A 23518-nucleotide genomic window follows, 5' to 3' on the forward strand; every position below is an offset into this window, starting at 1 on the left:
CGCCCTTCAGTCAAACATTGCAAAGTCACGGTAGCCGAAAATTTTCCTTAAATAAATAGAAATTTTGAAAAGTTTCACGAGCGTTATCGTATTCTAACACTATTCTAAGTAGGTTTGAAAACAAAATAATAAACAAAAATAAAATGTCATATTAATGTGTCTATAATTAACCAGTTTCTGTGTGAAAGGTATTTTTATAGCTAGTCCACCTGATTGATTTTTTCAGTTTTATCTGTAAAGAAAACGCGTCCGAATATGGTAATTCATTATTCGATAGCGCTTCTCATTTACCGCACAGTCACTGCAATGAAAAACTGAAAACAAAGAAATTCCTCTAACACGGCTCCGCGTATTAATTATGCAAAATATATCATACACGCACTGTAACATTGAATCATAAATTAATTAATGAATAACAATGCACGCGCCGACTTCCTCGAGAAAAGCCGCGGAAAGCCGTTAACGTTTTCTTTACCTGTCACCTCTGCAAGTGCAACTATAAACCGAATTGTAATGCATGCGGTCACGTGTTCGTGATACTCTTCGTACAGTACCAACCGTTCATGGCCGTGCTTTTAGGCAAATTGGGTGAAAGGTGAACGAACCGTCGAATCATTTCACCGGCCGTTGACTCACCGACACGACAGTGCGATTCCCCTGCTATCATTATTGGCCGAATTTCTAACGGCGGCATGACATTCGGAATTTGAATTTGACGTTTCTTTGTATTTGACGTTTCGAATTCGAATGGCGTCCGCGCCAAGATTTCATATGGAAATCGGATACTCGTAACTATTATGGAATGAGGTGTTACAAAATTAACAGCTTTCGATGTAAATGATAACATAACTGATAAGAAGTACACGTTTACAATTTCCATACTTTAAATGAAACATTGAAATGTCTAGTTTAGTCATATCATTATCATTTGATACTTCTGCGATTTAGAAATTGAGAAATATTTTGCGTCATGTGGATACCATTATGACGTGCGTCTTAGCTGTTATTTCCACTCTTAAAGCAATGCAACACTTATATAACGCATACAGTCATCATATCGGCATGAATGAAATGAAAAAAGTTCAAGGAAATGTTGGTTGACTCAGCGATTGTAGTTTCGTAACATTTGGATGTAAACAGTGTGATGTCAGGCGCACAATACTACAATACACTATAGCTAAGCCCAAAACCTACAGAAAAGAAGAGCATTTAAACAGTATTGATTACTACGACGTCTTAAAGCAGTATTAATTGCTATATCATTAAATAACAGAGCTTTATAGGTCGTCTGGCACCATCACCTTTCCATTCTGGAGTTAGTACTGCTGACGTCTTGATAACCCAGGACTGATTATTATTACCTAATGCTTATATTAATTATTACCTAAATGCTCTTCGTTTGTTTATGGTAAAAGCTTAGAAGGCGGATTTATAACAGTGCAGACAAAAGAAATATCTAGGGCATATGCTACCACAATAGAGATAGAAGACCGCCTATGAGCATATTATTCCGGGGAGATAGAGTCCGAATTGTACACTGAAAGAAGGAACTGAAATACTGATAAGATGTTTTGTCATGTTCAAAACTTTCGGGAGGCTTTACAAACGTTGATAACATTTGCAGTCTATGAAGATAATTAGCATAAATAACTAAATATATTAATATTTAACAAAAAAAAGATAGAATTAGCCGAAAATACATATTAAAAATTAAAAGCCGCTCTGCATTAACAGAAAATTATAGCAACAATTTAATGCCAAAACTATCAAGTGTAAAAAAAACAATATGCAATTTTTTTTATCCAACACAAATATGGGGCTATGCTACCGAACATTGCAAAATCGACTTAATTATTGTGAATTAGAGTATAATTTTGCGTACAACAATGTGGGGTCGATGACTTTTCGCCTATTTCTATTCGGCGCGGAAGGAACCAATGCACGATATTCGGACGTTGCTATCCTGGTAAAGGGTGATTGTACACTGTCGATATTTATTATAATTAACGTTTATTTTTCCACTCATACAACGTCAACGCGCAATAATCGAAGATTTTTCCACTTATGTGTCAATGCTCTCTATATCTTTGAATTATAGTGTACACTGCCCTTGGTAAATCTTATTTCTAAATATTAGTTATTGGTATCGTCTTACACAATAATAAAATAATAGTTATTATCTCAAAGACTATTATACATCAGTACTCGAAGTGATGCTAATTTTCAAGTTTATGATTAACCTCTAGTTTCTACTGACTTAACCCAATTAAGATAGAAAGATGATACTTACTTGAATTGAAAGACACGAACTTAGAAAATTCGTCACATAAAACTGATATAAGATGTACCTAACTGATAGATCGTTATAACATACTTTTTATATTCATTTATTTCAGGCAACGATGTAGTTACAGTTAAAAGATCTCTTATAATAAATACCCTCCTTGAATTATAATCCACACCAAATTAAAAAAAAAAACTTCATATAGAAGTGAAATAAGATATGACTTATAAGTCGTTATTACACTCTGTCTTCACTGAATTGTAAACCTGAAACTTAGAAAATTCATATAAAAGTGAAATAAGATCGGACAAACAGTTCACATCAGAATGCATTTATTCAGTGAGCATTACCCTTTACAGTGCAAGCCACCGCCTCACTAAGAGGATATTCAACTTTCTCAACTATGAAATTGTTCAAAATTTACGAATACGACATTTATTTACTCTAAACTTAACATTTCTAGTAATTTCAGTTCAGTTCCTTGAAGCGAAGTAAGTTTCCTCATTGGTTAAAAAGGGTAAGACGCCATGTAGAGCTTATTTTCTTCTAAATGCTTACACAGATATAAATCTTTAAAGAAACGTCAGACATAAAGTTAAAATGCACTTGTACCTTCTTTGTATTAAATTTGATTGTTGAATTTGTTATCATTTTATAAAAAAATTCAATACGTCAATACTTCCAAATCGAGCATTAGTATCAGTGATATATATTATTACTAGCTGCTCCGTTTTCTCCGGTTTCACCCCCGTGGCTCCACTCCTGTTGGTCGTAGCGGGATGATATATAGTATATACCCTATAACCTTCCTCGATAAATGAGCTATCTAACACCGAAATAATTTTTCAAATCGGACCTGTAGTTCCCGAGATTAGCGCGTTCAAACAAACAAACAAACTCTTCAGCTTTATAATATTAGAATAGATAATTGATGAATTGAGATCTAAATAACGTAGTTAATCTACACATATATCATAAAGAGGAAAGATTTGATTGTGTTTGAATTCAGCCCATTCATTGGCTCCGGAATTACTGAACCGACTTGAAAAAATTATAACCAGCAAAAAGCTGATTGATTCCTGTGTGACATAGGCTATATTTTGTTTTTGTTTTTATCCCGGGCAATGCTGCGATGAGCGGTTAGTACAATAAAAATATGCTAAACGTATGTTATTGAATTAAGTACACCTAAATTTAAATAAAAAGTCTATATAAGTCCAAAACTTTCATAATTTACCGGATTCCTGCTTATCTGATAAGAAGTGCAGTATTTGAATACGTTATGATACCATGTTCAGAGGTTAATCATCCCATTCGTATGTTACTTCAGAATATGCCTCATAATTGTCTCTAAAAGCCTGAATTTTTTTTATTTGGTATGTTTAAATAAAGATTGCTATGAAAAATAAACACAAAAAGAATATATTTGAACCCATAATCTTCACTTGTTTTCTCTATTATAGAGATCACATACGAAAACACAGGAAACTATTTATATACAAATTATAATAATAATTGTCTCAATTTCCTCATCAATTACTCGGGAAAAGAAAGACCGCATGCAGTTAAGGTCAGTGACCCCGCTAGCGCATCCACATTTTGGCTAGCTCATACTTTACGTGTTGGAATTTTTTAATTTTGTCTCGTTCACACGGATTAATATATGTTGATGAGAGAGCAGGACGGTTATAGGGCCACCGAGATGACAAATGGGCTTGATAAGATGGTTCATTCACTCATATGTATAAATTTAGGTTTGGCAAAGCTTTGTTTTCATACTTTATTCTCTTTAAACTTCATATATTAACTACTAGCTGTGCCCCGTGGTTTTACCCGCAGTGCTCCGCTCCTGTTGGTCTTAGCGTGATGATATATAGCCTATAGCCTTCCTCGATAATTGGACTATCTAACACCCAAAGAATTTTTCAAATCGGACCAGTAGTTCCTGAGTATAGCGCGTTCAAACAAACTCTTCAGCTTTATAATATTAGTATAGGTTATGCATATCTGGATTGCACCTATTTTAAAATAGGCGCCAATAAATCATTCTCAAACGCAATCTATGAGCGTAACTTCCTCTTTAACATAGTAACTACGATGCCATCAATTATACTAGTTATGTTTCTATATATATCAAACGCTTGCATTAATTTATGTATAGTATGTTTTAATAACAATATTATATAATAGCAACTATTCTCATATAATAACTAGGAAACCTAACACGTCTTACGAAAAGTCTTTTAAAATTTGTGTGACTGAATAATAATGCAGGAATAGTTTTAAATTTCAAACATCACATGCATGCATGATCACAGCTGAGATCAGCTGCTCTAGTATAGAGTCTATAAGTTAAATATGGGAAATTATTGTAAAATTTTGTTACTAATCTGCATATTTTTAAACTTTGGCTAAAACTGGTGAAAACTATCTCACTGAAAATAGAGGGTACAACTTCATACGTGTCCTAGAAAAAATGTTAGTGCTATACATAATATAATATCTAACAAATCTGACTTGACTATGACATAAACAACTAAATAAGAATCTTAAATCTTTCATGTATCAGTAATAAAACATTTCTTTCGCGATCCTAAAATTATTCCAATTTATCCAACATTTATTCTTACTCCCAAATATATACTAAACTATGAACAAAAAGAAAGTTCCAGAGAAAATATAAATTGTTAAATCCTAAACTCCGCACGGATTACATAACTCGACATTACTTAGTCGGCGACATTTATAATTTCCTTCTATTAAACTTTGTTGACCGTTCCTTGAACCTCGTTTGGTTCGATTGGCATTCGTAATATATTAGGGATGGACATTTTTCACAAACCGTATCCTTAATAAATTTAAGCAAGGGTTGCATCTTCACTAAAAAGAAGAAAAACCTTTTTTATCTTATGGTAACACTAAAATATAGAAATACTATCAATTATCATTCTTCTATAAGTAGATAATACTAGCTGTGCCTCGTGGTTTTACCCGCAGTGCTCCTGTTGGTCTTAGCGTGATGATAATATATAACCTTCCCTGAAAAATGGGCTATCTAACATCGAAAGAATTTTTCAAATCGGACCAGCAGTTCCTGAGATTACCGCGTTCAAAGTAACAAACTCTTCAGCTCTATAATATTAAGTATAGATTATTATTAGTATGAATATATTTGCATTAAGATAAAGTATTGTAAAAAATAAGTTATGAAAACGACTATCGATTTATTATGCAAATAATTCAGATGTGGCACATGATAGCAAATAAGCTTCATTCATAAACATAACAATCGGCTGTTGTTTAACAAACGATTATAGAATGATAAAAAAAGACGTGTGGCACTCGGGGACTGCCGCGGTAAAGCTATTGCTGATTGCATAGCATGCCTTCAAGCCACACCTCCGTGCCCGTCGGAGTGGGGAGCGTGAGGTTTTTTCGTTACGGAATTTCTGGATTCGGTCCCCGCGCTCAAGGCCTGCGATAGAAGCTATGCAATAACTTAACAATGTATATTTGTGACGTATTCTTATACGGACACTGGGTAAAATGTTGTATGTTCTAAATGTAATCAACATAATATTATGAACTTTTTAATATTGATTGTAGAGCGTAGCGTAGAGCATTTCTTTAGCAAATGTAATTAAGTTCTATCGAAATGTGATATATTTGTACATTAAAGCTGTGATTAGTATGCATATACATAATTTGGTCGGATTTATTCTATACTAGGTTTCCGCCCGCGGCTTCGCCCGCGCAGTCAAAGAAAAACCCGCATAGTTCCCGTTCTCGTGGGATTTCCGGGATCGCGTCATTTTCCCGGGATAAAAAGTAGTCCTTTCTCGGGTATCAAAATATCTGCATACCAAATTTCAGGAAAATTGGTTCAGTAGTTTAGGCGTGATTGAGTAACAGACAGACAGACAGAGTTACTTTCGCATTTATAATATTATAGTATGGATTCAAAATTGATGTATTGTACATTATATAAATGTATAAATTACATATTGTATTTCTGGCATAACTACGAATGGCAATCTTATAAGCAAATCTCTATGGAAAATCTTATAAGAACAAAAAATTATTACCCTGTAGTGGATTCTTATTTCTAATACATGAATTAAGGTACTGATTTTCAGGCTCCGTAAACTGAAAAAAACCGCTATTCATAAATATTATCTTTGTACTTGAAATTTATAAGACAATTAGAATATAAGATTTCTCCATTTCCAAAATTAGGATGTGAAACGTTTTTATTTGAATATTATTTTATGAAAATTGTTTGCATTTCTATTTTTATGATTATTTTATGCAATCTGAATATATTCACAATTCTTAATATAAATTTGAATGTAACTGATACATAAACTGATGTTTAAGTTACTTTTCACATAGGTAGTAGTAGAGTCACTTATTTGTTAACTTACGAGAATATGTTTGCATTATTAGAAAAAGTTATTAATCATAAATTTAAATAGTGAAAAATAATTTAAAAATAAAACACAATAGGTATACGGATAGAACAAATAGGTATCTACAGAACGTGGAGTTTTGTTTAACGCAAAATTCTGACGATGAAAACTATTCCTTAACTTTCGATTTATTCTTGGTTGCTCCGACAGTTACTTACCAGTTATGAGTATTAAAAATAGTTTATAACGTATTCCTAAACTAACGAATATAAAATCGGACATCCCGTTCCTAGGAATAAAGCTAGTTGCTTTGGGACTCGAAAATGTAACAAAGTGCCCAAAATGGGTTAAGGTTTGGTTACCTATAATAATTTTATAAATTACAGTAACAAGTGTTTTATCAACCCTGTAAGATACACGCATTAACAAGAAAACGGTCCAATTTCAATTTTATATCTTTGAAAATTAAAACCTATTTATGGAAATGATAAACATTTACTGCTTCATTTGTAAATAAAAAAGTTTTTTCTAAGTAAACCATGAAAAAAATTGATTTCATGATGCATGATTTATATCTAATGTAACATGTAACCAATATTATTTGATAATTTGTAGTATAATTCTTAAAATTTTAACATATATATGTAGGTTACTGAATAAATTATATTTAGTAATATCTATATCTTTTGCTAATCTAAGTAATACCAGATTTTCGAGCTCTATATGTTAGAAATTGTTTATTCATTCATGTTTAATTTATATTTTGTGAGAATTAGAATAAGTATATGGATTTTTATTATACAATAATTATTGTTATTGACAGATACAATCTTTAGCGCAGATTCGCGACTACGATACTACGACGCCTCTACAGTGTACACGAAGCATTTTCATTTTATTTTGTTAAGGAAAAATAGTAGAGGTGAAATCTAATCCCTCAATTCATTTTAAACCTTTACAATTTGGGTAAAACATCAGCTTCTGAAACCAAAGGCGGTTACGAACAAATAACTTGTCATGTGACGTCAAAAATTTACAATGCTCAGGCAAAATGCAGCAAAATGTAATATTCTAATAGTTTTGTTTGGTTCCCTTAGACCGTTATGTATGATTTACGATCAGCTACTTAAGTAAAGGATAATTTTGAGAAACGGCCACCGTCAAAATTCATGCAATAAAATTTCAATACGATTGTTGTTTTATGGTAAAAATCTTTAGTTATTCGAGTCCCATAGCGGTAGAAGGTCCCCGCAGAGACAAACGGGAACGTTTGTAAAACTGTTCTTAGGCGATTTTTTTCTACCTTTGTTTGTATAGACTTCTAGCGCTTTACATAAATTTGAATCGTGTTCATTTGTACAAAAGATTCCTTTTTCTTTGACGCATGTTTTTCGATATTTATGACTGCATTCCGTTAGCGCATTGTTTGTGACACTATTTTGTTAACCCTTTGATATTTCTTGATCATGATGACTCATTAGATTTTATAAACAGATTTCGCCTATATTATAAAGCCTTCCTTGCACTGTTTTAAGTTTAGAAAAATATTGATGTCTGTTAGGACGTATACTATGTGATGTATCGTTAAGATATACTGCAAGGAAGCTATTTTTAAAATGAAAGATTTTTCGAGAATCTAGTCTTTGAAATTTGGAAGTATAAACATTAGATTATTTTTAAATAGATATCCAAATAAAATATGTAATACCGTACTTATATTAAAAATTTTGCTTTTGTTGTATGAAGTTACCTTCAACAAAAACTAAATGTAGAGCAAAGATTATTATTTTAAAATTAAAATTAGTTAAAGTTGATTTTAAACATTATAAAAATTATAGAAATTATTCATTTATTACGTTGAGAATCTATTACTAATCGCTTTCACATGTTAAAAATTTACAATAGATTTTTATCATAATATTTTAACTACATCGTCCCAATAGTTTTCCCTATAATACTTCAAATATTAAGCCACAATAATTTAGTGTAATAAACAACTTACAGATCAACTTGTGAATTCCCAAACGTTAAGCTACTTACATTTTGCACTATTTTAAATCACAATAGTGCATTGTTTCAAATCCAGTAGCCAACACAATTAAACAAAGACAATTTGGTGGCATTTCTTTACAATTTCTTCTGTTACTAATAAATTAGAGAATGAATAATTAAGTGTAACTAACGGTAACTATTGGAAGTGCGGGTCTCATAAAATCATTGTTACAAGTAAAGGGTTGGAACTGTACAGTGGCCAAATTCTGTTGGTTATATTATCGCATTTTATTACGTGCTAGGTTTTTACTGTATTATAAATTCTGGATTGGTGTTAAAATGTTTGACCGCTAATAGTTTATAACGTGTTTAACACAGAGAGATCGTCTAAAACCTTAGGTACTTTAAAAGAAAGATGGGACAAAGTGTATATTTATCTATTATATACTAGCTTTCACCCTCGACTTCGCTCGCATAGACAATTTAATTTCTCATGGGATATGGGATATTATTTGGGATGTTTCACCGCCGTAAAATGTGGCCTATATACTTAACTCTCCAATCTCCAAACTTTACAGTCAAAAATCATATCATAAATCGCTCCGTTGCGATATGAAAGGCAAACAAACAAACTTCGCATTTATGTATAATATTAGTAGAAATAGGGTGTAAATTTTTTATAATTTAATTCCAAATTAAACATAAAATGTAATGTTTAATCTTATATATAAAAATGAATCGAAAATGTGTTGGTAAGCGCATAACTCGAGAACGGTTGAACCGATTTCGATAATTCCTTGAAGTACGAGGATGGTTCTTATGTAGAGAAAACGTAAATATTATGTACCACGGGCGAAGCCTCGGCGGACCGCTAGTTTGGAATAAAATTGCGTTTGTTAATAAGGGGAGCATATATTAAATTTCTTACTTGACTTATCAATATATTCATTCATATACTTAGTAAACAGGATGTACGGGCTGCAAAATATAATAGTCATGTAGCCTACGAATACTTAATATTTATGGAATTTATTTGCATCGATCTTTATAGGATACGATGAAATAGTTTTCTGTTTTATAATTTTTGGGCAGTTTATTAGTAAAGAGTTTTTTTATAGAACTTATAATTCATGTGCATACATACATAATATTTTAAATTTAAAAAGTAAAATGTAGTGAAAACTAATTCAAATAATAATTAAAGCAAAATACAAATATTACAGAATGCACCTAAACAATCTATGTAATATTTTTTTAGTCGTGGCATGAATTGATATCAACACATACAGTTTCCGGTATAAAATGGCGCGTTATTGAAATTCATCGTCTTAATATTTATGTGATTTTTTGTGGTTTATATAACATGCTAATTACATTACAAGAGACATTCGTAGAGGATTTTAACATTCGATAAATAATCATTACAGTCGGACGTCAAACAATGTTTTATTAATAAGACCCCGAAATTTAAAACAATGTACCTATTTCATGATGAATTTTTCGTAAAAACTGTTTGTCTGTTACAAAATGTATTCAAGATTTATCCTAGACTTAGTTCTTTATAAGATTTACTGTAAAAATAACATAGAAATAAACATAATTAAAATAAGAAAATATTAGACGATTCTAAAAGTTATTTTAATTCTATTAATTGTAAATTTAATACTCGGTCCGTAAAAATATTTTAAGTACTAGGACTTCATAAACAGAGTGATACAGTCAAAGAAACTATAACACGAAAGGGTAACGTTCGTTGTAACGATATGATGAAAATTTTCATTGGAAATGAAAACCGGAGAGAACAGTATTGCTTTTTCTGTATGCAGTGTTCGTATCTTATTACAATAGTTTACAATTTATAAATGTATCAGTTATACGCCAAATGTTGAATGATTTAATTATTCCAGAGAACGAAGGGATAAAGTTGAGATTAGTTTAAATTTTAAGGTACTTTTAATAATAGGTTTTCTTTTGTGGTACTATACTGTTGGAAGCGTACTGATATAATTAATGTGTAATGTGTACTTAATAAATCGATATATACTTACCCACATAATAATAAAATCGATACTTTATTGTCTTTACATACATATAGATTACCTTTGAATTTTCAGTTTACGTAGTAGGTACGTATAGACACTTCGCCTTATTAAAAGTTTTTGAATAGTACAAAAAGAAGTAATAATGGAATATTCAGTCATATTATACATTCTTACCTAAAAAATATGTGTAAAAAATAGTACCAGGTATTATTGATAGAGTTAATTTTAATTATTTAATTGATTCTTTTTCGAAATATTTCAGAATGAATAAGAGACATTGTAATTCATAAACCTAGAAACTATATTAATCGGCATCGACATCAATCGATTTCCTCACTCGAAAGTTATTTGACTTTTAAAATTATGTCTATTATATACACGATTTGAAAATAAGTCAAGAGCGATTTTGGTCAAATCTTAGATTACAAAATAAAAGACAGATGGAGCGTTGCCGAACTAAACCGAATAATTTATCGTCATTTCCATAAAGCTATGTGTGCTGTCATTTCGCCGTTGCACTGTACGTACACGGTGCTTCTGTGTGGGTGTTATGTTACCAGATATTGAAAATTTTCCCAAAATTTTCCCCGACTACGGAAGAAAGAGGGTTATGTTTTTCGAGTGTAGGTATGTATGTATAATATTTCTTTGACACGCCCTGCAGTATAAACTGTTGGATCGATTTTGAGTTGTGACTTATGAGGTGTCATTGCAATCATCTGAATTATGAAGGTAGCTGTGGTGGTAGTGAAGTAGGCTACATAAATTATTAGCAGTCATGTTTTAATTTTTATTTTAATATAAATTCGGGTTTTTGATATTATTTTATAATATTGTAAAAATTATTTTATCACCTATCTACTAAAGTTATACATGGACAAAATAATTTTATTCAATTTTTATTAAATAGATTACATTAAATTTATTAAATAAATTACATTAAATTTATTAAATTAATTACATTAAAAAAAGTTTTTATTTTTCAAAACATATGAATTCGAATAGCGGTAGTTTTTAGTCGAGAATGCGGGACATTTTATTTTCATCATATCCATCATGTGTTCACATGAATTAAATCGCAAGCGAAAACGACGCTTTTTATAGAAGTAACAAAAAAATGTATAATGCTTTTTAAAATAATCTAATAATGACCATGAACTTTTATTGCACTATACAAATAATCACATTCACGATCGAAAAATCCAACAGCACTACCCCGAATATCTTTTAACCATTTTACCTCTAAAAATGGCAAATTCATTTTCAAAATACTGGCAGCATACGTTGAAGTTTTGAATTCCTTCGTATTTGTAAAATTATTATTTGTATACAAAATTAAATAAGCCAAATAATCTACAGAAAATCTGTAAAATGATGTTTTATCTTTTTGTTTGTTTTCGGGAACAAGTTTTACAGCGTTTTAATATCACAAGACAGCATTTTTTTACTAAAATATCAAACCCCTTTTGACGTATTGCATGACACTAGAATCGCTATAGCACTAGCGGAGGAACGTATTCGTTTTTGATTTCGTATTTTCTTTGACAAGGGCGATGAATGATTGACATGCTCCATCTGTATTGTATTTTGTAATCTAAGGGTCAAATGTTATGATTCCGTAGCTATAATTTTTCAAATGACATTATCTACTTAATTTGACAAATTTTCTAATCCTATTTCACAAAAGTTCGCCAAGCACATCACAAAGTATGCGTCCTACTATTTGCATTGTTTTTCAGGTAAATAATATTTGTTATTACAAAACTCAGTTTTTGTTAGACACTTCTTATAGACTAAAATTATCGTTTTCTTTATAGCCGATCCACAAACCATACTGAGAGATAGAGTCTACCCCAATACAAAATTTATTCATACAGTTATACAACGTATTTTGCATTCACAATAAACTTATGCACTACGTTAGGCAAATCTTTGAATTTATTTTAAACTAGCTGTGCCCCGCAGTTTAACCCGCATTGCTCCACTCATGTTGGTCTTTTTTTTTTTTTTTTTTTTTTATACTAAAACCGACAAAGGAGCGGGCGGTGTACTGATGAAGGTGATCACCGCCGCCCATAGCAATTGCAACGTTAGGTAACCTTGCGATTGTTTTGCCGGCCTTTGAGGGACGCGTAGGCTCTTTTTTTGAAGGCATCCATGTCGTAGGTAGATGGAAACACCGAAGAAGGCAAGCTGTTCCACAGTTTTGTTGTTCGGGGCAGAAAATGCCGTGAAAAACGCACAGTTGTTGATAGCCACACATCCAGATGGTGCGGATGGTACTTGAGCTTGTGTCGTGCAGTGCGATTGTGGAATTTGGCAGCCGGTATTAAGCCAAAAAGTTCCTCGGAACACTCCCCATTGTACAGGCGGTAGAATACGCACAGAGACGCAACGTCCCGCCGCAGTGCCAATGGATCGAGCCGATCGGTTAGCTCGGGTTTGCCGACGATTCGAGTGGCTCGACGTTGCAGGCGGTCAAGAGGAAGTAGTTGGTATTGGGGTGCTCCAGCCCAAAGGTGAGAACAGTATTCCATATGAGGCCGAACTTGTGCCTTATACAGTTGCAGGCGGTGAGCTGGCGTGAAATACTGTCTCGCTCTGGCGAGCACCCCAAGTTTCTTAGAAGCCAATTTGGCCTTGTCCTCTAAATGACCCCTGAACTGCACGTCGCTCGCAATTTCGACACCGAGAATCCCGATATTCGGCGTGGCTTTGAGGAGCGTGTTTTGGAAACGAGGAGTCACCGTGAACGGCTTCTTTTTGGCGGTGAATGCGCACACTTGTGTCTTTGATGGGTTGAACTTCACAAGGTTATTCTGACCCCAACTGGAGATTGCATCCAGGGTTTTATTAATGTTGGACACAAGTTCGTTCCGATACTGATCCACCTGCTCCTGAGAAATTCGTGCGTGCCCGGAGTATGTGGCATCGCCAGTGCTATCATCAGCATAACAATGAATATTACGTATTTGCAACATATCATTGATATGAAGAAGGAATAGCGTAGGCGACAACACACACCCCTGCGGGACACCAGCATTCACAGGCTGTGGCTCTGAGCACGATCCGTCGACTACGACCTTAATGCTGCGTGCCTTGAGAAAACTGGAGATCCAACTGCATAGTTTCTCAGGAAGCCCGTACGAAGGCAGTTTCGAGAGGAGACCTTTGTGCCACACCCGATCAAAGGCTTTCGCTACATCTAAACTGACTGCCATAGCTTCCCCCTTACTCTCAATAGCGGAAGCCCATCTGTGCGTTAAATAGACCAAAAGATCGCCAGTCGATCGACTTCCACGGAAACCATACTGGTGGTCACTTAACAACTGGCGATCTTCTAGGTAACGCAACAAGTGGCGGTTGATTATGGTTTCCATAACCTTGGAGAGTAAGGAGGTTACCGCGATCGGCCTGTAGTTTGATGGGTCAGAGCGTGTGCCTTTTTTAGGGATCGGGTGTATAAGGGCGGTCTTCCAACTGCTTGGGACAGTACCAGAGGTGTATGAGTAACGGAACAGGCGCGTTAGAACCGGAGCCAACTCGGGAGCACATGTTTTTAACACTACTGCAGGGATGCCGTCAGGTCCATTCGACTTGTGAATGTCAAGGGAAAGTAGGGTTCTTCGCACGGCACATTGCGTGAATTTTACATCAGCCATAGTACTATTACAATGTGGTATAATGGGTGGAGTCTTTCCCTCGTCATCCAGAGTCGAATTTGACGCAAAGAGTAGTGTGGGCCAATGTATCGTCATCCCTGCGCAGTGGAGGAAACGTTGATTTACAGAAATTGCCCTGAATGGCTTTGGCAAGGGACCAAAATGCGCGAGTACCAGATGGGTACTGTGTCAGCTTCTTACCAACGCCTTCAATATACTTTGACTTTGCCTTTATGATACTTTTCTTGTAAGATCTGGAAGCAGCATTGTATCTTTTTTTCAGTCGTCTAACTTTAGGATCCTTTACTGCTTGAGCTTCTGCCCAGGCTTGGAAGCGTTCCTGTTTCAAACGAAATGCCGTTCTACATGAACGCCCAAACCAGGGCTTGGACTTGCCACCAACGGGAATCACAAGGTTAGGAATATAGAGCTCCATTCCCTGCAAGACCACATCGGCGACAGAGTCAGCACAAACATTAGGATCACTAGACGCAAAGCAAATTTGCTTCCAAGGGTAGGATGCAAAAAAAGTGCGCATCCCATCCCAATCGGCTGACCGATAGTGCCAAACACGACGGTAGGTGGGTGGTCGCGTTCGAGATTGGCGGGTGAGAGGCACTACACTCCGAACCATACAGTGGTCAGATGACCCAAGAGGAGCCTCAACGGTTACCCGATAGTCGTCAGGATGTGTGGTCAGCAAAAGATCTAACAACGACGAAGTATGATCCTCCACATCAGGGATTCTCGTGGGTGAAGTTACGAGTTGCGTTAGGCTATAGGATAAGGCAAAGTCATGAAAGGAACGCCCCGCGTGGTCCGTGGTTCGTGATCCTAACCATTCAACATGGTGGGCATTAAAATCACCTAGCACTACAATTTCAGCGGAGGGAATCCTTTGCAATAAACTATCAATCGTTCCTTGAACATGCTCAATAAGCCGGTCAGATTCGGCGTTTCCACTATGAGACCGGTAAAGACACGCGTAAATACGGGGGTAGTCATCGCAGTCAACGCGTAGCCATAATATGGATAGATTATTGCCTTCAATGGTACCAAGGCGGCGGCAACAGATGTCCTCCCTAGCGTAAACGCACACACCGGCGCGCGGTATAAATGAATGTTCCAGCACGTATCCCGGGTATTTAAGGTACGAGGTGTCAGCAGGGGAAGAGATCTGTGTCTCCGTTAAAAACAGTAAGGCTGGCTTAGCTGTCTCTAGGTGGTGATGGACAGCTTCAAGGTTTGAGTGAAGTCCCCTAACGTTGCAAAGGTCCACAGAAAGAAGCGTGGCGGGGGTTGCCGCAGAAAGCTTACTTTTTCTTCTTCTCCTATCGGTACGACAGAGCGGAATTTTGCCCCCCCCAGAGTACGCGGGGCAGCCCGAGCAGGAACGCTCAGGGAGGGATTCTCCAGAACCATTGGTGCTGGTACCCTCCTGGGGTAGTCCATTTTTAAATACCGCTGCCATGTTATTTGTTTGAGGGGGATAGGGATTGGGCCTCCGGCAGTCTCACGAACTCATGCGAAACGCAAATAAAAGGAAATGCTTCACGCTGGTGTTAGGTGAGACAGTGGTACCTCCCCGGACAAGCTACAGCCCAGTCGTGCTACACACAAATGTAATAATTGTATGTAGCTGTAGCTCTACCACTGTAGGGAATAAACGCCAGAGCCTCGTCTGTTGATTAGCAGGGTGCACCACGAGCAGGTGAGGTTGGCTTTGGCTGAAAGATGGTAGACAGCCATTACACCCCAAAAAGTCTTAGCGAGATGAAATTTATCCTCGATAAATGGGCTATCATACAACGAAACAATTTTTCAATCGGACCGTATCACGGACCGTATTGCCTGAGATTAGCGCGTTCAAACAAACAAACTCTTCAGCTTTATAATATACCTATTGTATTGTGTATATGTATTGTTTCCTAAAAATTAAGCTTATTAAAAATTGTTAAATGTGTCACTAATGTGGTCTCATTTTGAATTATGTTTGATATATTATAATATGCGGCTAAAAAGAATACGTTTTTTGGTAATTCTTTCCTCCATTGACTATAAATTCATCAAAATTCAAGTCAGCTGATAACCTTGAACTGCAGTTGTCTAGTCCATATCATACTTTAAACAAACACTTAGGCATTTCAATTTTATTAGAACTTAAACTATCTTGATATAATATTGTTATAGTATATGGGAGATCGACTAATATCTATCTCTACTAAAAATACATACTGGCTATATTTTCCGGTAGCCAAAGTGATATTGTAATGTGCTCAGTTTGTAGCGTATGGTTAAAATACACAAAATGTATGTCGTATATCTACTGAATAGTACAACAATCTCAAATATTTCCCAATTATATACCTACATAAGTAATAAAAATATAACATTTGCATCATAAACACAAAATGTTTCCTAAAACATTAGAGCAAACAATGATTATTGTTCAAACAATGTTCTGGCTGTCTGCAAAAAAACCTTTGCCTGGCTAAGTTTTTTAAATGTTACGGCAATAAAATTTGGTATGGTCACACCGCCAAAGTGTTTTGACGATATTAAAAAACACGCCAAGGGTCCAAGATATTATATAATTATAGGACATGTTTGCATAACATTAAAATTAAATGTCTCTCGCAGTGCGACAATTTGAAAATGTTCTAATTTTTTAACCCTTCACCGAATTACTTTTGTTGACAAAACAAAAACTGTATTTGCTTGTAATAAAAGCGACCATTTTTTGGCTCGTGGTGAACCTAGTTATACGACAATTGGCTCGAATTATTTGTGTTCAACAGAAACCGGTATTGTTAATATATGTAAATTTCAGTAATTTTCATGTAACGTCTGTAATAAAACTAAGGCAGTCTTATCAATATTTATTGCGAATTTTAGGAATTTTTAAAACTTAACATTAGGCCAAAAGTTCAGATGTTCCAAAGGCCATTATTTCTGTTAAAAACTACGTACTTTCTAGCCATTAAAATACAATTGGCATAAAAAGGTTATATGGGGTGCAATATTTGCGCAATCAGAAACAAAAACCCAAATTTGCAACAAAGGCTCTCCTAACAATGCCTTTATTGTTATTACCTGTTAACCTGACCTGTTTGCATTTGCACGTTTTATTTTTTATTATCTATAAAAAAAATCACAGACAATATTTATAACATATTTTAAATTTTTGAAACATGCGTTGATATCACACAAGAATATGGCTGGAATATGGAATATGAATCATTGTGTATTTGAAGAAGTAACATGTTTAAACAGGTAGCAATTTTACAGGAAATATATCGGAATCCCTCAATTGAAAACTATTACTTTAGTATTATCTTAATTCCTCATAATCCTATCATCTACGCCCGCTAGATTTTAAAAACAATACAATTTGTATTATCTGTCCCATACATTTGACAATTAGAATGGCGGGTGTTTTATGAGATTAAAATTTAAAACTTTGATTTATAACAGTCTTAGTGTAAGCCTGGCAGTTGTTTCTGTGTTGCCCTGTTGCCTAAATTGGTTTAGAAAATTCTATCGACTTAAAACTCTCATTCTTCAACTCCTTTTGCTATTATTTTCTTACCTGAGAAATTTTACTTCAAACGTTAAAAATAAATTAAAAAGAAAATTAATACTTTTTATATTTAGTATAGGTATTATTCATATTTTTTATACACAACAAATGCTCTACAATCCGTGCGAAGACTAACAAAGAAATTCACACAGCGCGGCGGAAAACTTAAAATTCCATGGCCTACATACAATTTTCTACTATTCATTCATTCTAAACTCAAGTTTCGAAGTTCATTGACTCCACGTTTCTAATCTAGCACGTTATAACCTGTTCACATAAAAATGTCTGATAACTATATGACATCCGTACTAAACAGTATATCACTTGAAGTGGACGGTTTATTCGCGAAAATGACGATGCCGCTTTCTTTTATCGAAACTTGTTGATGGAGAAATTAATTCTGTAGTTTTTGAGAATTGTTCCCCTGCTAAATGACGAATAAAAAATAAATAGCATTATACATTAAAAAAATTCGTTGCATTGGCGAGTAAAGACGTTCAATGCAGAACCGTTTCGCTACCTAGTGTTTTAATATAAAAATGCGCCAAAACAATGCAACGTTTTTTACTATTGTTAAAAATTGTTTTAGCACTTCCATGAAACACAGAAAGTTTGCCCTTAGGACTTTCTAAAATAAAACAAATTGCAAATTTTTGCGCAAAGACAATGAATGTTTGTTAACAGATAAAAAACAGCGAGTAAGTGCAATAAAAACATTAGAAACGTTTAAAAAATCTGCCAATATCCCATTTTGGATGTTATAAAGCAATTACATGGTGACGAAAGGGGAATATGGGTAATGTGCATAACGGTATACAGAATAGATACTTGCAAAGAGACTGGGATAAAAATGCATTTACTATTTTGACCATTTACTAACTTTCTCGAATTCAAAGAAAAATACAAGTCATTAATTTTTACCACCACTTATAAAATTATTGAATAGAATGAACCTTCGTCAATCAAATCATCATTCACATAGTTTTAGATGTAACGCATTATATTATGTGTATTTAATTATTTAAACCATTTACTGAAATTCCTAGAGTTTAAAACACATTCCATAATTTATTTTTCCGTATTAAATGGTTCACTTATTGTTGTCAACACGAAACAATCGCAGTTACGATTTTGAACCAATCTTTTATCATATTATGCGGTCTCGTAAATTCAATATATATTTAATATGATATTTACTGTCGATTAAATGTATATTTATTTTCAATTAGTGTAACATTCTCGAGTAACGTAAGTACAGGTTTTAATTGATAATTATTAACTACATTGTATATTTGCATTTATAAAAACGAATTCACTTAAAAACCTATTAGCTAGCTCATACTAGGTGTGTTTTTGTGAAAACTCTATTCAATTATCTTCCTTAATTTTATAGGAATAGTTACTATTTTACGTTTAACATTGCAAATAAATAATATCACAGATAATATTATAATATCCTAGTAATAATAATAATAATACCTACTATTGATATTGACCGCTTTTACGCATCCATTCATGAATATTTATGAATATAATATTAGTATGAATTTCGGATTGGATAAATAACCTGATTTTATTTCCCGTGAGAATTTACGTAGAGTCAAACCGCGAATACGTTGTAGACAGTTTTAAAAAGAGACAACAAATTGGATAACTAATTAATATAATTAATTCAGGTTACTCTGTAAACTAAAGATCAGTTTTGAACTGTTAATTACTATATACCTACTAATATAGTGCCTTAGCATGGGTTAAGTTGAGAATTATTTGATTTCAATGCTTGGATAAAACTTATTCGTCGAATAATGTATAAAACTACCATTTTAAAAACGTATTCTAATTGCCCGTATTTGACAGTTTACGTGACATTTTAATATTATCGTGCAATACTTTATTCGACGGATAAGTTTTATCCAAGCATTGAAAAATCGGCCCTAAGATAGATAGAAAGAAAGAAATTGTCATTTAAAAACAAACTATTAATAAGTAGATAAGAATTTAGTAACAAATTTAGCATCTTAATAAAATAATATAAATTAACAAATAGAGATTTTAATGACAAGAAAATGCGATAGAAGGACGTTAGAAATAACATGTGCAGCGTTTCCGATTATACAATAAACATATAAAATGATGAGCTGATATTCTAAATGTATATTGTAATTTTCCCAGTGCGTTTGACCTAATTCCTGTGAGCTAGGAAGAATTACGGCTATGAAGGCTAACGTTGTAATTCATCTATTCAAAGGCACACATCTCTGTACATTCACGTTTTTAGAGGCAATATTTGAATGTATTATAGATGCAATATACATATGTACTGCCTTTAAAGTTTTTTTTATAATATTTAAAAAAATATTTTCTTTTTCGGTAGAACATAATATAATGAAAAACTTAGTCTGTGGTTTTAGAAGGGAAATAAATATTCGTCGCTCGACGCAAATTCCGCTTTGGAAACGTAAAATAAATATACACTTTTATTAAATTTATCTTTATCTGATAAAAAGTTTTTTCATTTTATGATTAGCAAAAAAATAATATGTTCTTAGGCACCTACATTTGTGCTAAATAATAATGGGATCAGTTTATATAATATGTACACATATTTATATTTTCAACTAGCGGTCCGCCCCGGCTTCGCCCGTGGTACATATTTACGTTTTCTCTACATAAAAACCATCCTCGTACTTCAAGGAATATAATAAAAAAAGAATTATCGAAATCGGTTCAGCCGTTCTCGAGTTATGCGCTTACCAACACATTTTGCGATTCATTTTTATATTATTTTCAATACGCAAGTCACTATATTAAGTCTAACTACATATTATAGTAAATTAAAGACGTTATCTATAGAACAAAAATATCCAAAAACACTCCAAAAAGAATACTATTAACCTACTACATACATTTTGTAAATATAACTACCACATAAATAGTGTACCTAAATATATAATAGTGAAATACATGCACCAATCTATTGTCTTAACCATAATGCTTCAATATTTTATTGCACCCACATCCTTACGTTATCTAAAGAGATTAAATGACGGGTTTAAATTCTGTTTGACAATATTTACGTAAATCCCAAAACAGCTACCGCTCGTTTCAAGCTAATCTCTAAGCTTCTGTTAATAAAATTAATAATTTTAAACCTAGGTATTACCAGTCGGTACTACTTTTCAAGATTAGTTTTTTACTAAAAATTAAATATGAATGTTCTGTGAAACATTTATGTACATTGCAATTGTTTCAATTGATTTTCTTTTGTTTTTATTTTCAAATAATAATGTCTTTCCAAATAGAAAATGAATTGTTGTTTGTAATGATATTTTTTATAGAATATTAATTATTTGAAAGTAGATATTTATCTATACTAATCTATACTAATATTATAAATAGGAAAGGTTTGTAATTATGTATGTATGTATGGTTTTCACGCATAAACTACTGGACCGATTTTGATGAAATTTGGCACAGATAATCTTTAGACCCTGATAAAGAACATAGGCTACCTTTTATTGCGAAATATGTACCACGGGCGAAGCCGGGGCGGACCGCTAGTTTAGAATAAATTACTTTATTTTTTTTGTACAAATTACTAATATTAAGAATACTTATACTGTAAACCATATTTTATTAAGGCAATAAAATGCTTTTTTATTTTATTTATTTATTTTGAAACAATGGATGTTATTGTGTTTTAGTCATTGAAATCAATTTGATAACGATATTATTTATATTTTATTATGCGATAGTGTTTTTAATAAACTAAGTTTATACTCAATCATTGTTTTATTGGTTGCACCATTACTGTTATCTTATCAATAAATTAATTATTGAATAAACTAATTAAAATCTGATGGTTGAGATTTTTTATTACATCATATTTTACCTGACTTTGATTTTATTATGGAGAAAATATTTGGAAGACATAAAAATACACAAATTGATATATAGAAAAATAGGCTTTTAAAGATAATTCATTTTATTTTGTCCACTAATTTTTAATAAATTATATTCCCAAAAACTACGGAGTTCCTTATTAAGCATAGTTTTTGGAAGTCAATCTAAGGCGCGTTGAGAGTAAATTTTCAAACTCGCGTCATGGAAATACCGTCACGTCATGAAGTAAGGCAACGATTTTGTATCTTTGAATCTTGCCAAAAAAGAGCGTTCACTTCTGACACATGTGCTGGGCACATATGCTCTTTTTTAATGAATATTTTTATTTTCTTTTGTAGTAATTTTATATTTTAAGCAATTCAAATGTATTATTAATAAAAAAATACACAAATTAACACGATTTAACTTCAAATAGTACCTAAGTTACTTAGATTAACAAATGTTTGTGTATTGTCTCAGCGGTTACCCCTTTGGGGATTAAAAAGGGATAAAGGGCCTTGGGCCATTTGCGGTAGTCCACAACTATTCAATGTTTCAATTTGGTTTAAAACTTGTAATATTTAGTCACTTATTTATATTAATAATTATATTTTATATTTAATATTTTAACTTTAAATACATCTCTATATTTAAGTATGCTTAAGTATCAAGAGTATTTTTACTGTAGGTATATGAATGAATGAATGAATGAAAAATACTTTATTGTACACCTTATAGAATACATTTTACAAATATATGCATTGAATAAAGGAAATTGATTTTTATTGATTGAAAAATACTTACTTACTTACTTACTAGAGTGGCGCAGGGACCCAAAGTGAGTCTTGGCCTCCGACAATAAGAGCCTCCATTTGACTCTATCCTGCGCCATCTCTTGCCAGTTTTCAATCTGGAGGCTGCGCAGGTCTTTGGCAATTTCGTCTTTCCAGCGGTACCTGGGACGTCCAACCGGACGGCGTCCAGATGGCTGTCCCAGGTACGCTCGTTTCGCTGCTCGATCTTCCCCCATTCTTTCCACATGGCCGAGCCATCGGAGTCTTTGGGCTTTAATCTCACCTATGACGTTTGGCTCGGCCATTAGATCTTGAAGTTCTAGGTTTTTCCTCCTCCTCCAAACCCCTTCTTCTGTCAACACTGGCCCAAACATCTTTCTTAGGATCTTTCTTTCAGTAACTAGGAGCTTGTCTTCTTCTTTTTGTGTCAGTGTCCAAGTCTCGCAGCCATACATTTTTTATGATAAAAAATTAATTGCTCAATATTATTAAACTATAACCTATTTAAAAAAAATAATTAAATGCAATATTATTGATATAGTTATTTCAGATGAAATTCGATTAAGAAAATGTTTTTAAATAATTGTTTCATATGTCACGTATTATTAAAAGATAAACACTTTATAGCATCAGGTATTGATAATAAACGTGTTATAATGTACTTAATAAGTTTATCGGAAATTAAAATCTTTTTAATTCAACACATTTTGTTTGTATTGCAGTATTTCAGAATGCTGAATTAGCGCTTATATAGATTTAGTGATTTTTACAGACGTGTTGGTTTCTTTACTTCAGTTTTATTGTAATTTATAGATGTGATTCTTAAACCACTTGTATTTCAAATATTTATACACATTTATATTTTTTAATAAA

General features: G+C 33.3%; 2 protein-coding genes across 2 annotated transcripts; both read right to left on the bottom strand.

The window, feature by feature from the left end:
• Positions 1-14432: 14432 nt before the first annotated feature.
• On the bottom strand, positions 14433-15860 carry LOC149898297 (uncharacterized). Its single transcript, XM_090115279.1, has one exon. The coding sequence runs from the start codon at positions 15858-15860 to the stop codon at positions 14433-14435; it is 1428 nt and encodes a 475-aa protein (XP_089971405.1).
• A 6467-nt stretch (positions 15861-22327) lies between these two features.
• LOC149898298 (uncharacterized) lies at positions 22328-23100 on the bottom strand. The gene is made up of 2 exons (XM_090115280.1): positions 22751-23100; positions 22328-22394 (listed from the first exon to the last, which is right to left on the bottom strand). Exons 1-2 carry the CDS (start codon positions 23098-23100, stop codon positions 22328-22330), a joined length of 417 nt encoding a protein of 138 aa, XP_089971406.1.
• Positions 23101-23518: the final 418 nt, after the last annotated feature.

The sequence above is a fragment of the Colias eurytheme genome, chromosome 23 (genome assembly GCF_061535395.1).
Source record: "Colias eurytheme isolate Ceu_HAF_F1 chromosome 23, ilColEury1 Martin Lab GWU primary, whole genome shotgun sequence".
In the NCBI taxonomy this organism is placed as follows: Eukaryota; Metazoa; Arthropoda; class Insecta; order Lepidoptera; family Pieridae; genus Colias; species Colias eurytheme.

Excerpts from the sequence above, each read along its gene's own strand:
- LOC149898297 (XM_090115279.1), bottom strand. The coding sequence starts at position 15,860 with ATGGCAGCGGTATTTAAAAATGGACTACCCCAGGAGGGTACCAGCACC.
- LOC149898298 (XM_090115280.1), bottom strand. The coding sequence starts at position 23,100 with ATGTATGGCTGCGAGACTTGGACACTGACACAAAAAGAAGAAGACAAG. Across the intron at positions 22,395-22,750 it reads AGCCTCCAGATTGAAAACTG|TTGTGGACTACCGCAAATGG; the intron begins GCAAGAGATGGC and ends AACATTGAATAG.